This window comes from Meriones unguiculatus, chromosome 21 (genome assembly GCF_030254825.1).
Source record: "Meriones unguiculatus strain TT.TT164.6M chromosome 21, Bangor_MerUng_6.1, whole genome shotgun sequence".
NCBI classification, from domain to species: Eukaryota; Metazoa; Chordata; class Mammalia; order Rodentia; family Muridae; genus Meriones; species Meriones unguiculatus.
This window is the reverse complement of record NC_083368.1, coordinates 56,027,579-56,049,689: the sequence shown is the minus strand read 5'-3', so window position 1 is coordinate 56,049,689 and position 22,111 is coordinate 56,027,579. Positions and strand designations below refer to the sequence as shown.

Sequence of the window (22,111 nt, the reverse complement as noted above, 5' to 3'; positions counted from 1 at the left end):
CCTGTTAGGAGTATGTGCTTCCATGTAGCACTGTGAGCCCAGGCCTGGAAATGCGGTTCTGCATCGCCCTTTCTGCTTGGTGATCCTGCCACAGAGAAAGGCTCACTTGTTCTTCAACTTGCCTTTAGATCAAAACGACCAAGCTGCCTGATGGCAGCCCCATGTGCTCCAGCAGTTTGGTGAAAGTGGACGTCCTGGTGGGTCTGGCCTGTACAGTACTAAGAAAAGTGTACTTACATTTCCCAGCATGGGGGTTTGGTATTCATATAACAGCAAAAAGAAAAGAAGATAACCTATCTTTGAGAAACACCCATTTTGAATCTACACTATTACTGCACTGTTATTAGTTGAGGCAGACTCTACTTTCAGCCAATGCTGGCCTGGGATTTGCTGTCCTCAAGCTACAAAGTGCTGGAGTAAGAGGCACAGGGAGTCCTGCTTTTTAATGGCTACTAAGCATTATATCAAAGTTCTATAACAGTTCATTTCTAGGCAGGGTGGTTGAGAAAAGACAAGAAAAGACAAGAAAGAATCAGGAAGGTCATAACAAGCTGACCTTCTGTATGATTCTCTATAAGTACTCTCCCAGTCAGGACATGACATAGTGTTATTAAGAGGTACATGCTGGGCATTAAGACAATGTTCTGAGCCAAAGAGCAAGAGAAATGATGTCAATGACAAGGTGTGAAACCAAAATCAGATAATGCGTGCCCAACTGATGGAAGGCACAATCTCATAATGACCAAACATCTAGAATAGGTCTTGAGGCCCCTGAAGGACTGCTGAGCGACAAACCCATGCAATCACTCCAACACAACGGAGACAGTTTGTGTCTACAGACTGCTGAGCTACCACATCAGTTCAGCATTAGTACAGTTCTTACTGCATCCTAAGAGTCTGAAAACCATGGACCTGCCAGCAACACTGACCAAAGTCTTTGAGAATATGAGCCATGAGGAATGTCAAGGTAAGAAACCCAGCGGAGCACCAGCTTCTCCTCGGGGTTAGCAGCCACAGGGATGAAGGACAAAAGGAAAATGTCACAGGGCCTCTCAAACATTCTCCTGGCAGCTGCCAGAAGCGTTTGAAACCAAAACTCATTTCTTAATAAATGTTTCCATTTCCTTTGTACACGACAAGAGGTCTAGGGGTGATAAGTGGGAGAGGAGGGAAGGGGAAAGGAGGGGGGAGGGGAGGGGACAGGGAAGGCCTCTGTAGAAAAGACGGAGCCAAATGCATTGCATACACTGGCCAGGAGTCCCTGACAGTCCCAGGAACGGAGATGACAATCATATGTGATTATCAGACATGGGAGATGCTCCTTCCTTCCACAATGACAACATAGGATGGCCACATTCCATATGCTGCAGATTTGGGGGAGGGGGGGTTGCTAAGTGAATTAAATCACGGTTAGGCAGAAAGTTCAAAGTATGCCTTCCTTGTTGTCCACTGGCAAAAACTGGAAGAAAAAATGATTCAGACTCTACCTCCATATTGTTTCCCATTTACTCGGCTCAGGGAGAGGCACGGGTCTCAACATGCTCAGAGGTCTCTGAACCTACCTGGCCTCTGCAGCCAGCAGCTCATCATAGTGTGAGGACCTCTGGTCATCGTCCTGCCGGTATCTGATCACGGTGGCCAGGCCCTTGCTGACAAGAGCCTCCGCAATATTTCTGCAACAGAAAAGACAGGTCAGTGAACACTGGGGCTACATATGGTTCAGTCAATGGAAATAAAGACACTTAGCACCTGGAGGTCACAATGCATTCTGGCAGAATGAGGGAGGGAGAGGCCGAGGATGGTAAGCTGGAATCCAAATAAAACTGGGTAACAAGGATCCCCAGCTCAGCATTTTTCTTGTTCGCAGCATCAGGCCCTACATCAATCCATACAGAAAGCCAGCAGAAGCTGTCTGTAAGGAGCCCACATTAGGCTAGGCTATTACAGAATGTTATAAACAAGCTACCACCCTCAAGAAAAGTCTGAAGCACGACCCCCATTTCAGGCTCCTCTGCAGCCTGTAGGAAAGCGAGGAGATGCCTCGTTGTCCTTCCAGGGTTACAGACACGGTGTAGCATGGTGGTCAACACGCCTCTCTTCCTGATGCTCACTGTAGATCTTCCACTTTACCTGGGCTCGGAGAAGAGCCAGGAACAAAGTGGGGAGAGGGAAAAGCAGAGAAGAGCATTCTGCTATAAGAAAGCCATGTTGGGAGCAGATGAAGGAGGAGGAATAGAACCAACTTTTTGGTGACAACATTGCAACTGACAACAGACCTCAGATGAGAATCTGCCTTCAAAAATTCTTCCACACACTGTGCGCACTACACAATGAGACAAGCCCCTTTCAATTGTGTGCAACTGCTATCCTGAGAACAGTGCATAGGGAATGGCACTCAAATGACTAATGTCGCTCTTTTCTCTGTGGCCTGGAAAGAGAACTTTGTTACGAAGAGCCAACTGGGGGGAAAAAAAAAGGCCAATATCAAATGTTGGAAGTAAGAGACATGATATTATCGAGGGGAGTGGTGGTTATGTCTTTCTTTGTGTCTGTCATAACTACACCAAAGGCCCCACTCACACCATCTGGCTCGCTGCCCTTTAGGGAGAGGGTACAGTAAGCAATAGGCTACTGTGCCATATGCTGTGCTTTAGTACTGCTTGAAAGTGGAGTTAACTCTTAGCACACTGGTGAGCCTCAGCAGGTGATAGTGCAGGCAGGCTGGCGGCTCCACCAAGCAGAGCTTGGGTAAACCAGGAGGGCCTCTACACATCGCCCGGGAGGACAGCCCTTTCAAAGAAGCAGCACAGACTATGGTGGTAGGGACCGGAGGGAGAGATGCTGTGGCTGGTTCTGTTCTCACTACATGGCCCTCTGCTGCCTGTTTATCTACTGCCAGCACGATATTAATATCTCGAACCGCCATGGAATTAGCACTTCTTGCAATCCACTCCCACAAAGAGGCTGCTCTGCTGGCCACCCCGCTCCTGAGTCACTGCAGAGGCATGCTGGCAAACGCTGTCGTCATCACGGAGCTGTGTTTGGCAGCACGGAGAGAGCGACAGCCCCAAATCAGCAGATGTAGATGTTGATTCACGGCGAGGACTTTAGCTAAGGGTGTCTCCGAGGAGCCCCACTCGGGCAGGAGAGGGGCTCCACCCAGCCAAGAGCAGTCAACTGGGACTCTAGGGGCGTGGCTTACTGGACAGCTACACTTTTGACAGGTTGAGAAGTCTTGGTGGTTTTAAATGCCAAGAGAATAAAGAAATGTTTGTTACTGCATTCTGAACTACTGAACATTGACATTTTACAGTCAGTGCACGAGGGCTAGAGGAGAGAGCTGGAATGGCAGAGCAAGCAAGGCAATTTTCATAAAAACAAGCTTTGATATGAAAATCTGGAGAATACTAAGCACAACAGCGCAAGTGTTTAATGATCCAACCCATTAATGCCCTCAAATTAATTCCCAGAATTACTGAGTACCTGCCAGGCCGACAGAGGCCGTGGGTGCTACTCATCATCCTTGCCCTCCTCATCCCATCGGCAAATGTTTACAAACCAATTTAAGCCTGCCACTAGACTTAGATTCCCAATTCACTCCACGCCCTGCCCACTGCTTTCCTTTCCCCTCCCCCTAAAGCTCTGTAGCTCTTAGCTTCTTTTCCTAATTACAGATTTTCCCTGAAGGAAATCTGCCAGTGCTCAGCAATCGGGGAGTAAAAACACAGGAAATAATAACACTGCCATTACTGAGCATTTACTCCATTCCAGCATATGAGAGTCACGTGTTTCTTCTCGGTGATAAAGCACCAGAGTGCATCATGCAATAACAGTGCAACTATTAACTCACTGTCTGCTCCGACAATGTGCTCAGAGTGCGCAGCGTTCATATCTATCTATCTATCTATCTATCTATCTATCTATCTATCTATCTATCGTAAAATTAGCTTGTTTAGAATAAAAAAATTTAAGTAGAAAAAATTAGAATAAGTTTGTTTTAAAACATCTAAAAAATTGAGATACTCTTTAAAGCGTCAGAAATCTCCTAGTCATTTTGTATATACAGTGCTGGAATTCTTAAAGGATTTCCCTAGCCAAGTCTACTGAGCACAGAGAAAAAGGACAAAAGGTTTTACAGCCTTTCTCTACTTTTTTTTTTTTTTTCTCTTTTCCATTATCTGAGATCACAAATGGAAAAAAGAATGGGAGCAAGCACAAACAGAATTAGTCTAGATCTGGTACTGACTGTCTAGTTTACTTCTTCTGGCAGCTAACAAAAGACTAGGAAGATTTTCTCCTGGCAAAAGATGGCTAGAGCCCAACATAAGTGCCTTGATCAGGTGCCCAAGTAAGTAAAAAGAGAACATTAAACCATATTCCGTGACATTATATTGCTTTCTTAAGTGTGTCAGTAATTCCACCACAATTACATGTCTGGCACAATGGCTAATTCACAATCAGCACATAAAAAGAGACCTAACACGGCCTTGGCTGTCTAACATGACATCATCTCTCTCTGTATTGGCCAGAAAGAGAACTAATGCTGGGACCGAAATGCTTTTCCAAAGCAAAGGAGACCTAAGAGCTCTATTGAACAGGAACTCTTGTCAGGGGTTTGTAGAAATCACATGGCAAGGAGTCATAGGCAGGCTTTCTCAAACTGTCGATGAACTAGGCATCTTCTCAGGCACTCCGTTCCACACTGCACTCAGGCTACAGGAAGCCTAACTTCCCTCTGGAGGACAGTTTCACACCATCAGGTCCTGTATTCTACACACTGAGCCCAACCTCTCCCACTCCCCCTCACACCCCGAGACAGGCTTTCGCTGTGTATCCTTTGCTGTGTATCCTTTGTGTATCCTTTGGTACTTGTTCTATAGATCAGGCTAAAAATAAATAAATAAATAAATAAAAATTTACTTGCAGGGAGCTCTAAGCATTTGAGCATATTTTGGTCTGCCTTCCCCATGGCCTCTCTAAAGCAACAGGAAATAAATCAATGAGTAAGAGAGCTGTCTGTAACTGTACGGGCTGCTCCACACTCTGTGCAGTTTCGCAAGCCTACGAAGTTGCACACACTGCACAGAGAAGATACACTTCTCTTGAACCATTTGAGAACAAATGTCTGACCTGCTTTGCTTTCATCTCCCAATTCTTAAGTGTCCAATTTCTGTAAATCAGGTCTTTTTCCCACAGTCACAAGAGAGCAAAATAAAAATATTAACAGACTAACCACCCAATCCACAAACCAACATTCCTAATGGAATACCTACAAGGAAGAGGAGCTACAGTATCAGCTCAGGGGTGTCCGTGAGTGCTCTGCGCACCATGGAGGCCTGAAGCTAAGCACCAGCCAGCCTCCACACTCAGTTCCACAGCTGTTACTTTAGATGGAGTGACACTTTCCTCATCGTTATTCTCTAAAGAGTACAACGTAACAACCACTTAGCAGTTTTTACACCGGAATAATGATGGTATAAGGAATCTGGAGGAAATTTAAAGTATATAGCAGGATATGCACAAGCTATATGCAAATACTATGACATTTTATACACAGGCCTTGGCTCAGAAGTCTGAGGATTTTGGTTGTGGTGCAATGCCCCACAGTCAATCACCCCCAAACATTAAGGAACAACTGTACATTTAGGGTATGCTGGGGTTTGTTTTACTTTCCTCCTTCATTTATACACATGGACCTATGACAAGGTTTAATTTGTAAAATAGTACAACAGATGATACGGTAATAATAAAACAATTAAAAATATGCTGTAAGACTAGAGAGATGGCTCAGAGGGTAAGAGCACTGGCTGCTCTTCCAAAGGTTCTGAGTTCAATTCCCAGCAACCACATGGTGGCTTACAACCATCTATAGTGAGATCTGGTGCCCTCTTCTGGTGTGCAAGTGTACATGCAGACAGAACACTATATACATAAATAAATCTTTTTAAAAAATATACTGCAATAAAAGAGACTTGAACATGGTTGTTTCAAATCTTCTTTATGTTTTCACCTGTTTTACTTTCAAAGAAGCCCTTGGGAGGCTAAGACAAGAGACTGCAGAGTTTGAAGCCAGGCTGGCTGCAGCATGGAACTGTCTCTAAAGAAGTGCATCAGAATTGCTGGTTATCACTGCTACTGTGATCTGTGGGGCCTAATAAGTCAAAATAATAATTACCTGGAAGCAAACACATGACAGTATCACAACACTCAGCTTGAAAATCCAGACCCATCCTAACTGATGGCTAGGGGGTAGCATGTGGCCTTGTGTGTGTACAGAGAATAGGCAGGACAGTGCACCCCGCAAACAGTGTGGGGCAGGATGGTGGAAGTTCATGACTCAGAGCGCTTACAGATGATTGCTGCTGGACTGTTACGTGTAGTAATTGTGGACTGCAGCTGACCAAGAGTTGCAGGCACTGTAGGTAAAGAGGGGAGGTGTAATTCAGAATCAGGTGCCCTGTTAAAGCTCTGTACATCTTTGAAATGGAACCATCTGTCCTTCTTTGACAACACAGAGTTGAGTTTTGTTTGTTTTTGTTTGGAGACAGACTTTCTGTGTATTCCTTGGCTAGCCTGGCATACACAGAAATCTGCCTGCCTCTGCTCCCATGGCTAAAGGCGTGCACCATGCCCAGTAGAACCAGTATTTTTTGAAGCAGACAGGCCAGTTCTTTTGCCTTTTCTGTTCTTTTGTGATGGAGACAAGTGGTGTAGACAGCACACTGGTAATACTCCATTTGATCAGACTAGATCTGCCAGGAGTCTCTACTGTAGAGTTGCTCTTCCTCTCTGTATTAATAGGCAGTTTGTGAAGAAAGCACTGTGAACTATATAATTTTAACTCTCATCAAACTCCCAAGTTATCACTGATTTAGCTCACTTCCTATCAACTCGCAGACTCTCATTTAATATAAAGATATAATCCGCTGCTATTGTTCTTTGTTTTGGTTTAAAATTGTTCCCAACTCTAAAATAAGGGCATTCTGGCTTCAGGTCCCTTTGGACAGGTCCCTATCAATGTTAGCGCATTCCCTCTCTTCTAGCACGATGTGTTTCAGGCTTCTATTGTATATCTTCCTGAGCTCTGGGAATAGCACTAAGGAGCCTGCACATGCAATCTATTATTTCTACATACATTTATTGAAAACCGTATGTGGCAGTCAGGAAAACATCATGTCTCTTGGATCTCTGACCACAGGAAGCACAACTGACTGACAGTACGACTACTGTGCCCTAAAATCCATCACTGTTTGTTTTGTTTTTAGCCCGGGCTAGGTTTCCCATCAGCAGCTACTAGCCAGTAACAGCCCAGGAGAGACATTGGGCAAGTCCACGACTGAGAGACATAGACTCCTCTGACAGTTAGTCTGGACTTGACTTTCTTAGGCAGCTATAACGGAATGTCCAAGACTGGACAATTTCCACAGAAAAGACAGTCATCTGGCTCCTGCTCCCGGAGGCTCAGAAGCTTGAGAGCTGGATGCTGTGTCCGTCGGTCATGCTGAAATCGGAGGACAGTGCTAAGTGGGCACTTTTAAAGAACCCGGCTGGTGAGAGCTAACCCGTTCCAGGCAAACCTCGTTCACCTCCTCACTCAGAATGGGCCTTTAGGAACCAATCACCTCCTGTTAGACGCTACTTAGCAAATCTGTCACGTGTTGTTCCCAAACACATGTAAATTCAGAAGGATACATTCAAACAACAGAAAAGATTTACTATACCGTCCTGCAGTTTAGGCTCTCCTTCTTCCTTTCCCTCCTTCTCCACAGGAGGCCACTCTGGTCCCACCCCTCTCACAGCTTCCTCCCCATTCTCCTCCAGAAGAGACTTCAAGTTGCTGGCAAGCCCATCCTTCCTGGCCCCTGCTTCGTGGAGAAGCTGGACCCCACAAGCACCTTCACAGAGGCCCTCCTTTCCAAAGCTGCAGCATCAAGCGCCAGGCTTGCCCTCAGTGAGTTTCCCTGCAGGAGCCACACGCCTCAACAGAGCCCAGCCTGTCCTGCTGCTGCCGCCTTCTCCTGATTGCTGTTTTGGCTCTGAGCCACCTTCCTACATGGATGTGTGCACCTGCCACAGACTCTGCCCATGTGCAAATTCTAAAACTTCCTATTGGGCCTTGATACTTGAAGTCGGCCTAGCCCTGAGCAGCTGTGCCTCCTCTGAGCTCTGAGTGCCTCCACATGAAATTGTTTCCATCTGTCTACAAACACCAACTACCACTAACTTTTCAGAGCTAAATTATGAAAAGACAGAGAGAATGCTCTTACTTCATGAGTTAACTAATTAGATATGATGCCTTTACCCGCCTGGTTATCATCACAGTCAAAGCTGATGCATATTCAACAGGAAAAATTAAGAGAAAACCTCTAACTGCACACACACTTCTCTCACTCACACACTGTGTGACTTCCATGATTTGGTAGAGTTAACTGAAATACTTGACATGATAAACAGACCTGGTTAGGTGGCCAAGGACCTGAACGACGGGCAGGGGAAGAATCGCCCACACCTCTGCAGGCCCACCCCTTCTTTCTTCATCTGAAAAGGATAACAGAGAACTCAGTGCTCCAGGCTCCCGGATTTTTATCTGGGTCCTTGGAGCTTAACATTTTCCACTTAAAAACCATCTGCATTTTATCAGTCACTGAGGTGCCCATGGAGATTATAAAAGGAGAATACTTTCCTTGAGGCAAACACATGTGGGCACATATTCAGAAAAAAGCGAAAGCACAAAGAAATGCTTTTGTAATACCTCTTAGTGAAACTTAAACAAAACTGAGTGGTAATTAAAAGCTTAATATATTCTGCACAGTCACCTCGTCTCAAGTGTATGTATACATTTACACACTCACCATACTATGTTATAATAATTCCAAGACACGGTCAAGCCTCATGCACAACATGCTCTTCATGCCTGTATACTGTGAGACGTGAGGCATGCAGCTTAGTCGGCTACAACCCCCAACGGGGCGGGGGACTGCCGCCCCTATCCTGCCGCTGCAAGTGCTGAAAGCCATTGTTGTCAAAAAGATTTCTCTAACTTTACCTTACTTTTAAACAACAATGTGGAATTCTGGAAGACAATCACTTTGCTGCTTTCCAGGTGAACAGAAAGACTGCAGTAAGAAGACAATCCTCACAGGTGCTGTGCTCCAGACTTCCAGCCACCATACTTCTTTCTCATCAGACAAATGCTGTGGTAGAGCTGACCTACAGCAAACTGTCTGTAAATGCTATGCTCTACAACTCAGGCAGAGCAGTAATGAAGCAAAGGTTCAACGAAGGAGTGCAATGAGAGAGTCAAGGAGATGGATCAGAAGATCCGTGGGGCAGTATGGAGAATTCGGGCTTTCTGGCTGTATCTGTCATTTTTCTTAGGCCGTGACAAAACCCCTGAGCTCTCCTACTCATGCTGCCGGTGTGAGGCATGCAGTCTGCTGTGGCAGGGAGGTCGTGGCAGCAAGAGCCTGAAGCAGCTGGCCACACTGCATCCCCAGAGACAAGATGCAGAGAGCGGCGGGTGCTGATGCATAGCTCACTTCGTCCTTTTCACGGCTGGGGTGATGGTGCTGTCCACATGCAGCGTGTTGCTTCCTGCCCTGTCAAACCTTCTGGATGCACTCTCACACACAGCCAGGGATGCCTTCCATGGCTACCCTGAGTGCCATCAGGCTGGTAATGGAGATTAACTCTGATACCATTCCAAATGTCTAGCAGCCTATGGTTCCTCAAGCCAGGCTCCACGAGGAGCTTCTGTTCACACACAGACCCCTAGTATTCACATTCTTAGAGGCAGGGACCCAGCACTGTAGGCTGGTGACAGACTGGGCTTCTCCAAGCTTGGTGGGAAAATGTGTCTGTAAAGGGTAAGAGCAAAAGTTCAAGCACAAGAAAGACTGAAAGAGACAATGGGCAACGAAGAAAAATCTTATACTGATTATTTCCAACCAACCAAATACCCGGAAAGTGACTGATAGCTTTTAAAAAGCTCAAAGTCTCACACCACACATCTCCATAACAACGTCTTTGGTCTTATAGTTTCTAGCGGCAGAATGGGCCCCAGCCCTGCCCTTTCCCACCCAGACAGCCAAGAAGGATGTTTGGTTTCAGAAGCATCCATCAGGAACTAGAAACATTTGGGGTGGGACACATTTTTTATAGATTTTCTAAATTCTCTCCCTCCATCTTGCCAATTTTTTAAAAACTGTCCTCTTAAACTTGTATAGTTCTACATTGATTCAAACTGATTTTTAACCCCTTTCCACTTAAAAGGTACTGCCTTAAAGGAGAGTCAGAGAGTGTGGCAGGGCTGGGACTCTGAGCACACACACTTCAGACAGAGCGCAAGGGGATGACTCAAACACACCTGTCTCTCACCAGCTTTACAATGAGGTCAAGTGGGAGGCAGATTCAGGCAGTGAGGCTTGGGGCAAAGCATCCTCACTGGAGGTTGAGTGCCTGGTGTCTATCTTGGATAACCCACTAGTTCAGCTCGATTATGAGTATGAGGGTTAGCATGGCTCACCCAGAGCCTGCTTTCAAACACATGAACAGGCCAGTATGATAATTAGAACTCCTGGGCCCAGCGTATAACCAGAGCATCCAGGAGGCTGAGGCAATTCTCAGTTTAAGGCCAGCAGGGGCTACAGAGTGAGACATTGCTCTCATGGCCAAGAGCTATAAACGTGTGTGTGTGTGTGTGTGTGTGTACACTGTAATCCAGAAGTTCAAATGCCATTATTATGGCCGGGTGTGGTAATACAGGCACTTGGGAGACAGAGGCAGGAAGAAGCCAACAAGTTTCAGGCTGGCCATGGCTACACATTGAAAGCCCATCTCAGGAAGTGAAACAACCAACAAAGAAAAAAGGAAAACTCCTGGGAACAATGACACATGTACTAATAGATCAAAAATCACCTTTCCTCATGGGGGAAGGGCATGATATAGTACATTTCCAAACCAAAACATCTGGGAAAGTTAGAAGACTGAGAAGGCTGGAATGTAAGCTGTAATAAAATAACACCTATCTTCAAATAGTATTTTCACTGTTCATTAACCATCAGAGGAAAAAGAGGAAAAGGTCACAGGGAAGGGAATGAAAACTATGAAGAGTGATATGAGGACTGACAGGAACGGACTCAGTCAGACCGTAGGAACTCAACAGATGCTCAGTTAGAAACCAACTGCTACCCATAACAGTGCTGGTGGAAATACTTCTGAATGAAGGCAGTTAGTGAAAGGTAGGATGAAGGAGGAGGAGGAGGAGGAAGAGGAGGAGGAGGAGGAGGAGGAGGAGGAGGAGGAGGAGGAGGAGGAGGAGGAGAAGAACCACCACACCACCACCACCACCACCACCACCACCACCACCACCACCACCCACCTCTGTGGATAGTGCCACCTCACGAATACATAACCACTGAATTGCTATAACACATAGCCACTGAAATTCCACTACTAATCACTCAATAATGATTAAAGTTAAAACTAGGCTTACATTTGAGCACTAATCAATGCCCCTAGCCTCAGAGGCTATGCTCTACTGAGTTCCAATAGCATTCTTCAGAATGGGAAGAAAAGAAATGAAACCAAAGAGATCTAGGGTCCCAGCTTTTAAAAACTGAGTGACAGACAGAGATGTTTCTACACTCACCCTGCAAACAGCTGGTTTATATGCTAATGTTTCCAGGAACCAAGCTTACTTCCTATTCATGTTCACTCAGCACAGTGAACATACTTCACTTGTTCTCCTGAAAGAACAACTGATGGGGGAAGACAAGATTAACACACACACAGACACACAGACACACACACACACCCTGCTAGAAGCAGTAGAATTAAACACCTAAGCCCACTTCATAAATCTGGCTAGTAGAAAATATAGTTCTGGAAATACGGGTCACAGTGGTTTAGCAAGAGAGGGAAAGAAGCATAATATCACAATAGTTCTGCTCAGTAAACAGAGAATTTTATTCCGCCTCAGGGTTCTGCAGTGCTGTACTCTTACCACCACTGCTTGTCTGATAGTCTCATTTATTCTGTAGTATCATGGCTATGACTTCATGAGACAAGCATAACTAGTATTCTACTCCTTATGCCAGCTCCTCTCCAAATACCAGGGCACTTCCAAGTTGGCCAACACCTGAGGAAGTGAGGACAATGACAAATGTGGCTCAAGCACGAGGAGCATATTAACTAAGCAGCAGTGGGCAGACAACACCCACCAGCAAACAGCTAGCATTCTCTCCAGTCAGTCAAGCAAAATGGAAGGAAGGACTGACCAAGCATGGGCTTGTCTGAATCTTTTCTGACAGGGAAAATGTTGTGATCCCCAACCTCATCCTATGGAAAAAAGGCGCATCTGTCTTTTGGGACAAGTATGTGTTTCGTTAATAACAAGTGCAGAAAATACTAGATGTGACCTTTTAAAATTATGTGTGTGTGCGTGCCTATATATAAGTATATGCAGGTGATGGTGGGTGCCCACAGAGGCCAGAGGCCACAGATCTCCCTGGAGCTAAAGCTAAAATCCTGGGAGTCTGTGAGGCTCCGGAAGTAGATGCGAGAAGCAGAACTGGTGTTCCTTTGGAAGAGGAGCAAATGCTCTAACTGCTGAGCCATCTCACTAGCCCCCAGAGCAAGCTAAAATAAATAAAAATAATAAAATAAATGGTCTAACAAACATGTGCTTCTAACCCTGCCAAATCGGTCTACTCATTGCTAAATATGCCTTGCATTCACATTTCCAGCTATTTGCAGGACATGTGAATTTGTGATTCATCATCACCCAACAAAACTCAGCATTTCAAAAATAAAACGCAGTTTCCTAGATTAAAAACTTTGCTGAATTGTACCAAGTCACCTCCTCTGTCCAAGTGCGGGGCCAGCACACAGGCCTGCCACTGCTGATGCCAGAAGATCTCTGGACTCAAACCTCCATGCTTTCTTTCTCTCACCCCAGCCGAGATCTTCACTGTCTATGGTCCACACAGCATCTCTGACCTGTTTTTCTTGCAATGCTAACAAAGCCTTAACAATGCCAGCTTAATAGTCTCAAAGCACTGAGATGACAAGCAATCCTCACTCTCAAACTCACCAGCACCACGGAACACATGGCCTAGGTTTCAATACAGATACAAGCATGAACTTTCTAGATCTGAAATGATGCCAGAGAGAAGAAAAAGACATGCAGGGCGATGGAAAGAGGAGCAGGAAATAAAGAGATGATGAGGGACTCAGGGAAGCTAGGAAGATGATCTATACTGAGTCCTAATCTAAACACCTGACAATTGTTATCTCATCTATCACCCCAGGACTCCCAGGACAAGGGTAGAGAACATGAGTTGAAACTTGTGGCTCCTCTTATGCACACGAGACGGCCGTGACTGCGGTGGAAAGGCAGCACTTAATACGACGAAGCTCCTGGCAAGCCCCTCGTCTAAAGGCTAACTATCAACGTCTGAGGACACAGTCCTGGAAGACTGCTGAAGCTGCAGCAGGCATCTGTGGGGGCTCTCACAGTACTGTCATCTGAACACACAGAATCTTACCTCATCTTCCTCTCAACGCAGAAGCAGACACGCGTTTTGTTTCCCCAAACACTGAATCCCTTTAGATTTGCAGCGTGATACCCTACTGTAAGTGGCAGAGCTGCATCCAGAAGCCAAGTTTTCCATTTGAAATCTAGTGTCTTTCTTGCTCAACAGTGCCACACATGATAGGCAAGAGACCAGGATTCTACATTCTGGTCTTCACAGACCTTCCAGGTTACCGTGCTCACCCATGCAGTACCCTTCTAGGCTACCCCCGGACCTGGCACCCACTCCTTGTGGACTGTGTTGGCACGCACGTTTGGAGCTCCTCTGTGACTGTGCTTGTTGTCTCCCTTTCTGTCCACATCTTAGCATATCACCTGGACGGCATTCTCTACTGGTCTACGGAGAGCCGCACACTTAGTAGGCACTCAATAAATATTTATTGGCTAGCCGATTGATTCTACTCACAGAGTTCCCAAGGGGTTCTGTGGGCTGTCAGACAAAAACAAAGTAATAACTGACTGAGTCATGGAATTTTTCAGCAAAAAGAGTCCACAGAGGTAGACTAAGCCAAATGCTTCCTATAGAGATCAAGACAGATCCAGAGATAAACTCAGGCTATTGAAGGGAAAACAGAGACAGATACCATCACAATGGGCACCGAAGACCCTCTGAGTCTCAGGCCATTTCCCTTTATTATTCTGCTGTCCTTTTAAAATTCTATGAAACAGAAATAAATATAATGTACTCACGAATTAGCTAAGATACCCTTAATGCATTAAAAATACATCAGCACATTAAAAATAATCTATTCCTATCAGATCATAAACCTGAGCACTCTAATACTAACAAGCATGCTAAAATACATATTAGACATTTAATTAAATAATTTGCCTGCCAAGTGGAGAGTCAGAGGATTTGAGGAATAAATGATAAGAACCTATTTGAGGAATGAATGATTTGAAATGACTAATGTCTTCTCTCTCCCCCTCAAGTATATATTCCAAGACAAAGCAGAAATGTTCACTGGACACCTAGCAATGTGTCCTTCCCCTCTCACTTTTTCTACTCCTCTGTCCCCTGAGAGACAGTACTTCACAGTGGATCCCTTTGTTGGCTCTGGAGTGCACCTCAGTAGCAGAACGCGTGCTCAGAAAGTAGAAGGAAATGGAATTGCTTTAAAGGAAAAGGAAAAGATGATGCAGCATGACGTGTGGACTTAAGCGTGCGGTGAGAACAGTCTTGCCTTCTCTCACTTAGTGATGGTGGAGGCTCTCCCTGAGCTGTTCCTTCTCACAGCAGGCTCTGTCTTTTGCTGACCACCACCCTACTCTTGACTCAATCACTAAAGCAAGGGGAATTCTGACTACTTGGGCACAATATGGCATTGAAATGTGTTCAAAATCTCCTGAATGTCACCTTCCTTCAGCACAGCTCAGTGCCATGGTCTCAATGGGATGCCATAATGTTCAACATCCCAAGGAAGATCATCATTGCTCGTATCCCTGACAGGTGAGTGACTTTGACAGTGACAGACTGAAGAGACAGTTAGAATTTTAGAGTGCCAAGTTGTCCCTGCAGCAGCACCCAGTGAAGTTGATGAGGCTACCTTGGCCAGGCTACTCTAATTAAGCGGCTAGGATGCTTCCTGCTTCTAGCCATTGCTTTGCTCTCATCTACTCTGGTCTTTATCTTATCTTTCCATAACACTCCCCAGCACTAACTCCCTTATTAGAATAGTCAGAACTGTTACTCCCTTTGCATCCAGATCGTCTTAACAGGTTTGACAGACTTTGACACCATGAAGACTGACTCCTAAGAGTTTAAAAACAAAAAGTCCTGCCAAACCTGGTGGCAAAGGCCATTATCCCAGATACTTGCTACTCAAGAGGCTTTCGCAGGAAGATGGCAGGTTCCTGGTCTGTCTGAGCTACAGAGTGAGTTCAAGGCCAGCCTGAGTAAACTAGTGAGTCTCTGTTTCAAAATAGACAAAAGAGGGCTGGAGATGTATCTCAGAGGCGGTATTTGCCTAGCACTTATAAAGCCTCAAGGCTCAATCCTTAGGGCAGTGGATCGTCGTGACCCCTTTAGGGGTTGCCTGAGACCATCAGGAAACACATTTACATAACAGTAGTAAAATTACAGCTATCAAGTAAGGACAAAAAAAAAAAAAAAAGTATGGTTGGGAGTCAGCACAGCACGAACAACTGTATTGAAGGGCTTAAGAACCCCTGGGCCACACTTTCCTCTAACAGGACACAAGGGAGCTCAGGGCCAGAGTGCCAGGCAAGGGACATCTGCAAGGCCCAGCAAGGCTTTCTCTGCTCTAGTGAGTCCCTGGATCCTGCTGCAGTGGAGGGTTCAGGGCAGAGGGAAAGATTCTGCCGGGCTTCGCCACCTCAGCACTCCTCATGGTGTGCTCTTCATCTGCAGCCATCCTGTCACCCAACAGCCCCAGCCGCCCTGCTAAGGAAAAGCACATGGACAAAAGGCAATAAAAGGAAGATGGCTTTGTGGATACTACTCCAGGTAAAGAAAATGGGTGCAGTGCAGCCACATGCATGAACAACATGTTGAAATGCAGAGTGCACAGGAGGGACTGTTAAAGGAGAAAGAAGGCCTACTATATTTAGGCAGAGGTCAACTACAGGGCTTATAAGAAGGAACAAGAGGGTAGATGTGAAGCTCTGTTGCTGGTTCGTTTATAAACAGAAATTATGCCCCAACTACATTCCCCCGTAATGGATAAACAAATCACAGGTGCACACTCCTTCCCAGTTAAATGACTCCATAGCTGTGGGCACTGGAGATATTGCATTGCAGCTTTGCTTATTTCATTTGCTTTCTAAAGTCACACATGAAACTAACTTTCTTAAAGACATTTTTTGGTGTGGAAGACTTTTGTTTTTCAAGGGCAGTCTAATACAAATACTACAAACACACAAAGAGAAAGAACACAGAGAAACAGGAACTTATTTCAGGAATAAGTTTGGTCTCTCATCCCGACCAGAAGAGAAGGCACACAGTGAGGACACTCACCCTCAGTTGGAAAGCCTGTGCTGGGCTCTCTACTTCTCCCCGTCAAGGGCCTCAGAGCATTGTGGGCATCCCATAGTCAGCACCGCACAGAGAACCAGGGGCTCTTACACCCATTTTCTGGCTCTGTGTGGTTAAGCTTGTGCCAGTTTCCACACCTCTAAGATGAGAAGGTGCATCTAAATGTCTGTAAGATACTTGCTAGCTCACATGTTGTTGATATTTGTTCTAAGCATGGACTAGGATTTCCTGATCAATCGTCATGAAATATACATCCGATACACATTGGTGGTAACGTTCAGGACTAACCAGACTGTGTGTCATTTCAGTGGGAATTTCACATACCAGAGGCTTTACACATAGGCTGTGGGATACTGTGGAAGCACTAAGAGTTCCTTCTCAGATGCCGTTAGGGCTTCTGTGGGTTCTCTCTGCTGTGCGCACACAGTGCTGCTGAAAGGTGGACGGTAATACTGCTTAGCAAAGCGCTGAGAAAGTAGAGGTCCCCACCCCGTTTTAACAGCTGCCCCCTGCTAATATACAATCTATCATCCAAGCACTCTGTAGCGCAATAAAGAGGGGAGAAAAGGAGCACATGGGAAAGCGAATAGCACAGTATGTCTCACCCAACTTCAGGAGTCCCTCCTGGCTGGCTCATTTTACCTTGGCTAGGTGCCTTTTTCCATCTGCAAGTGACCAAGCTCATTAGCAACAATGTGTTCACGGAATGGATTCAAAACGGGAGAACTGACTTGAATAGAAATGACATTTAACAGCAACTGTCCCTAGTTCATGTACCAGCTCTGTGTACAGTAAACTAGGATGCTTGCTCATAATCTCAGCACTGAGAATGCTGAAAGTCAAACTTATCTTCAAAGTCACGCAGCTTGTCAAGCAGGATTTTGGCCTATTAGTTTATACTGAACAATGTAAATAGCACCAATATGTGAATAAAACCATCATGTGATGTTTTGTAAGTGACAACCGTAAACCTGACAATAGATTAAGGGCCACAGGGGATACTAGAAGCAGTACGAGTTCGTCAACATAGGCAAGAAAAGTCAGCTTTCTGCTAAAAAAAAAAAAAAAATCAAACAAACAAACAAAATCTAGGTAGTTCAACTCCTGTCCTCTAATTTGGCTAAACTGAACTGAAGACATTTTTAAAAAAATGAGTGACAACTTTGCACTAAATTTGGGTCATAAAACCATACACAGACATCAGAAAAAGCCAAAAAGAATAAATATTAATGCCACCCACGATTAGATGTGCTGTCTTCTAAAAAAGCCCACCTTAGGGGACGATATATTATTTCACTTACATAAGGATCTTAAAAATATGGAGAAAAACAAAATTTGAGCCAGGGATGAAGGGAGGGGAAAGGGTACAATAGCAATATAGGGAGATCTTTACGAGGACTGGGTCATTTTCTTCCGTGATGTCATTGTATGTGAACTGATACATGATAAATGGCACCAAAACAGAAAGGTAAGTGTAGAAATATCAACGTCCAGCTCCTGGTTCTGATACTACACTATATTGTATATAGTGGAGAATGGATGAAGGGCACACAGAATGTAAGCTACTGCTCTAGATACTCTTTTGTCCATCTAAATTACTAGGAAATCAGGTTTCTGAACTTAAGAAAATAGAAGAAAAACATTGGAAGTCAAAGGTCCATTCCAGTGATTTTCATGGCCTGGGAGGCGCGTGCTGTCCGTCGCCTTCCTTCTCCGCTTCAGCAGCACAGTCTTCCACCACCCCACCTCACCTTCCAATGCGGTGCAGACCGCCTGTGTCTTGTCACGGAGACCTCACTGCACAGCTGCCGGGAACATCCCGCCTTCCCAGTCCTGGCACTGGCCTTTCATCCCTTCTTAGCTTTATTTTTCTCTACACTTTTTAGCATCAATGTTTTCATTAGTTCTTTACTTGCTTTCCCAGTGGGAATATTGTCAGCTTTAAAAAAATAAAAAAAAGATACCTGTAAACCACATTCACGGCTTTATTTCCATTTCCAAGAGATGAGCCTCACCTTATGTACTAAATAATCTACTAAATCAAAAATGAAAAAAAAAAAAACAAAAACAAAAAGAAAACTAATGCACAAAAATAAAGTGATGACTGTCATATGCTTGTGGTACAGGTACATGTTGGGGATGATGTGTAAATGAAGCTGAGAAGCACTCACATTAGGGATTGAAATTTCACCTTTCAGTCTGGCCTTAATCAGAGAACCCTAGGAAAGGTGCTTACCTTTCCAGTCACACTCTGCTTTTCTATCGTACCAAGGAGACCACCCTGAGCGACCTCTTGGGCCCCCGTCAGGACTAATGTTCCAAATGATGCCACAAAAGGCAAAGCCTGTCCTCATTTCAGGTATAACTTAGCTGAGTCTAGGAATAATGAGATAAGCCACGGGGAACTATGGAAAGAATCTGAGCATATATTAATTCAAGAGACTACAGAGTAAAATATGCATTATATAATCAGAAAAAGGAGATATCTGTGACTGAGTGTAATGCAGGCTAGGAACTTCATCATAAGTAAGAACACGATGGAGGGACTGTGCAGGAAATGCCCAGGTCTGAGCTTGGTTTGGCACAGTACCCAGGCATATTTTTTTAAGCAATGTGCTGAGTGATGAGCAAGTACCAGGTAGGAGGAATGCAGACTCTAGACAGACAAAGCATACCAACTTAAGAATGAGTCTCTTTCTGTTGGTTTATTTTCCTGCCCAGAAATGATGGATGAGAACAGGAAAATGATAAATATAAACATGAAGAGATAAACATGGGCCAGATCACAGATTTGTATAATCCCAAGGGCAGCAGAATGATGAATGAAGACATTGAAGCAGGAAGATAACAATCAGATATGTTTCAGAGAAAATTACAACAGTCAAGTAGAAAATGGATCAAAGTAGAATAAAACCAGAAACCAAAAAGGCCAGGATACACTTCTGTGTTGTTTCCTGGAGTGGCTTGAGCTCACCAGGCTGCAAGCAGGCACTGAAAGTAAACATGCAGGAGACAGGGGGGAATCAGACAGGAATGATAGCCCACATAAGGGAGAAGATAAGAGGACCCCTCAATCGGTAACGGAAGGGTGGCGACATCAGGAGGAATGAAGTCATCTGAGGAAGGGAAAAAGCCCGGAAGTTCATTTGTATCCATGCTGCTTCAGTACCTAGAGGGAGCCATCTAGTTAGCAGCTGAGTGTGCTGGTGGGGAGCGCCATAGGAAGACTTGGCTTAGAGACATGGCTAATGGAGTCTGCAGCATCTACAGGAAACTGAGACAGGACGAAGATTCTCAGAGATGGAGTCAAGGTAAGAAGAGGGATGAGGACGGGCGAGGTGGAGCATGCCTTTAATCCCAGCACCCAGGACGCAGAGGCAGGTGGATCTATGAGTTTGAGGACAGCCTGGTCTACACAGTGAGTCCAGAATAGCCAAGGCTTGTTACATGGAGAAACCATGTCTCAAAAAACCAAAACCAACTCCTCCACTCCCCAAAAAGAGGAATGAGAACAACAATCTAGAAAGACCTGTTTAGGAGCATTCATCACGGCCTGAGAAGTCATCAAAGACATAGAAACAATGCCAGAAAAGTGACATATTCAAAATAAGAGGTTTTTCCAAAGAAAGATAGAGACGGCAAGAGATCGAGTAAAAGGACTGAGACATATCTTAGAGGAGAGCACTGCTGAATGACGTACCATGATCAAAGTCACAAGAGTTAAATTTTCTTGTAATTCTTCTAATTAAATTGACCACTAAGAAAAAATGATAAGGACACCTTTAATCCCAGTACTCGGGAGGCGGAGGCAGATGGATCTTTGTGAGTTCAAGGCTAGCCTACTGGTCTACAGAGTGAGTTCCAGGACAGTCAAAGGTACACAGAGAAAGCTTGCCAAGACACAACAAAAACCAAAACAAAAGCAAACAAAGCAAGAAGGTGAGAGATTAAAGTAGATATAAGAGAATAATGAACCAAAGAACAGTTTTACCTTCAAAGATAATTTCAGGAGACTGAGGCGTGAGATTCACAGGTTTGAGGCCAGCCTGACCTACACAGTGAGCCTCCAAAACCAACAATTAAATGAACAAATAAAATGGAATTACTAATGCTGTCAAGCCTCCCAAAAGACTAGGTTCTAACTAGTAGAAAACACTGTAAAAAGAAGAGTTTGAAATCTGGGTGGTAGGAAAGAGAAGATGAGAGAGTTAGTGCAAGAAAGCCACATTTGAGACAAAGAAAAGCGGGATGCTGAAGCCATGTTCCTGTCAAGTCTGGATTTTTTCCATAAAGTAAGCGAACTGGAGACAGTGAAGGATGATGTGACAGTAGAGGGTTGGACTGAGATTATTGTGAATGCCCCAAATGATGGTTACAGTAAAATAAAAGCATAAAAGCAGCACTTACATAAAATTAACCTAGCAGCAGTATATAGTTAGAACTAGAGAGGGGCAAAGTTCATGGTACTGAGGACACATCTAGAAGACCACCGTGTTCATACAGATGTGATTTGTCAAATGTGCAGAATGAAACCGTGATAGAAAAGAACTGGTAACATAATACTTCATTACAGAAATAACCCACTTACTTATGAAGCTTGTTATCTTCATAACAAAAATTGTTTTCCAGAAGACCCTGCCGATAAATCAGCAGGATCAAATGGTTTCTAGATGAAGACATAGCCTACAAAAGGGCAAACACAGTTTTTAGACTCCGTGATATAAAATGTTTAACTCATTTACGAAACTAAACTGTACATAACTCACTCAACCAGTCCATTCATTTGGAAAGAGCGTGCTTAGACAAAGCACACCTGGAACTGCTTCCTATACAAGACAGCAGTCATTGGCCTGTTGTCCACGCAGCCAGGGAGCACCTCAGAAATGGCCCTTCTCCAGATGCCTGTCTTCTTTCCAAGGTCAAAGAAAGAAAAGCTGATGGAAGAGGGAAAGGATCGCTGGAGAAGACAGTAACCGTAGGAGGTGCAGCCTGGGGGGCAGCCCCCTAGATGCGGTGTGCTTTAAGCTGCACAGGTGATTTGGTGACACATTTGAGGTTGAGAGCATTTCAAATAAGCATCAGTATTAAGCACATTGGCCTTGAGATGAGAGCAGCACACACAATTGGAAATGAAAAGCAGGTGTGTGTTAAGCTGAACAAAGACAAAAAGTGATGCTCGCCAGTGCCAAAACGGTGAGTGGAACTCTGATTTAACCAAATATTCCAGAAAAACCATTTGTAGAAAAAAAGTGTACTAGACTGGCCCCATGGAGAATGTAAAGCCAAAAATAAGAATTCAACCATCATTATTATTTTTTTTTAAATCATGAATCAACGGCACAGGGAAGGTGTCCAACTCCTGTTTTTTATTTTATCTCTGAAGTTCGTTTCTCAAGACTGACAAAATGTTTTTGATATCTGCTTGGCATCTTTCTTTGAGGAAAGACTCTGTAATGTCATGATGCTCTGAGCCTCATTTAATCAAACATTTCAAGTACAGGCCTTCTTACATGAACAAAGCA

The 22,111-nt window shown here is 44.6% G+C and overlaps 1 protein-coding gene across 1 annotated transcript in view; it reads right to left on the bottom strand.

Moving 5' to 3' along the window:
* The window catches only part of Snd1 (staphylococcal nuclease and tudor domain containing 1), a 399,985-nt gene that overhangs the window by 183,095 nt on the left and 194,779 nt on the right, over positions 1-22,111 (bottom strand). The window contains exon 13 of the mRNA XM_060374009.1: positions 1,563-1,673. Coding sequence (XP_060229992.1) covers positions 1,563-1,673 — 111 coding nt within the window. The remainder of the gene's footprint in view (positions 1-1,562; positions 1,674-22,111) is intronic.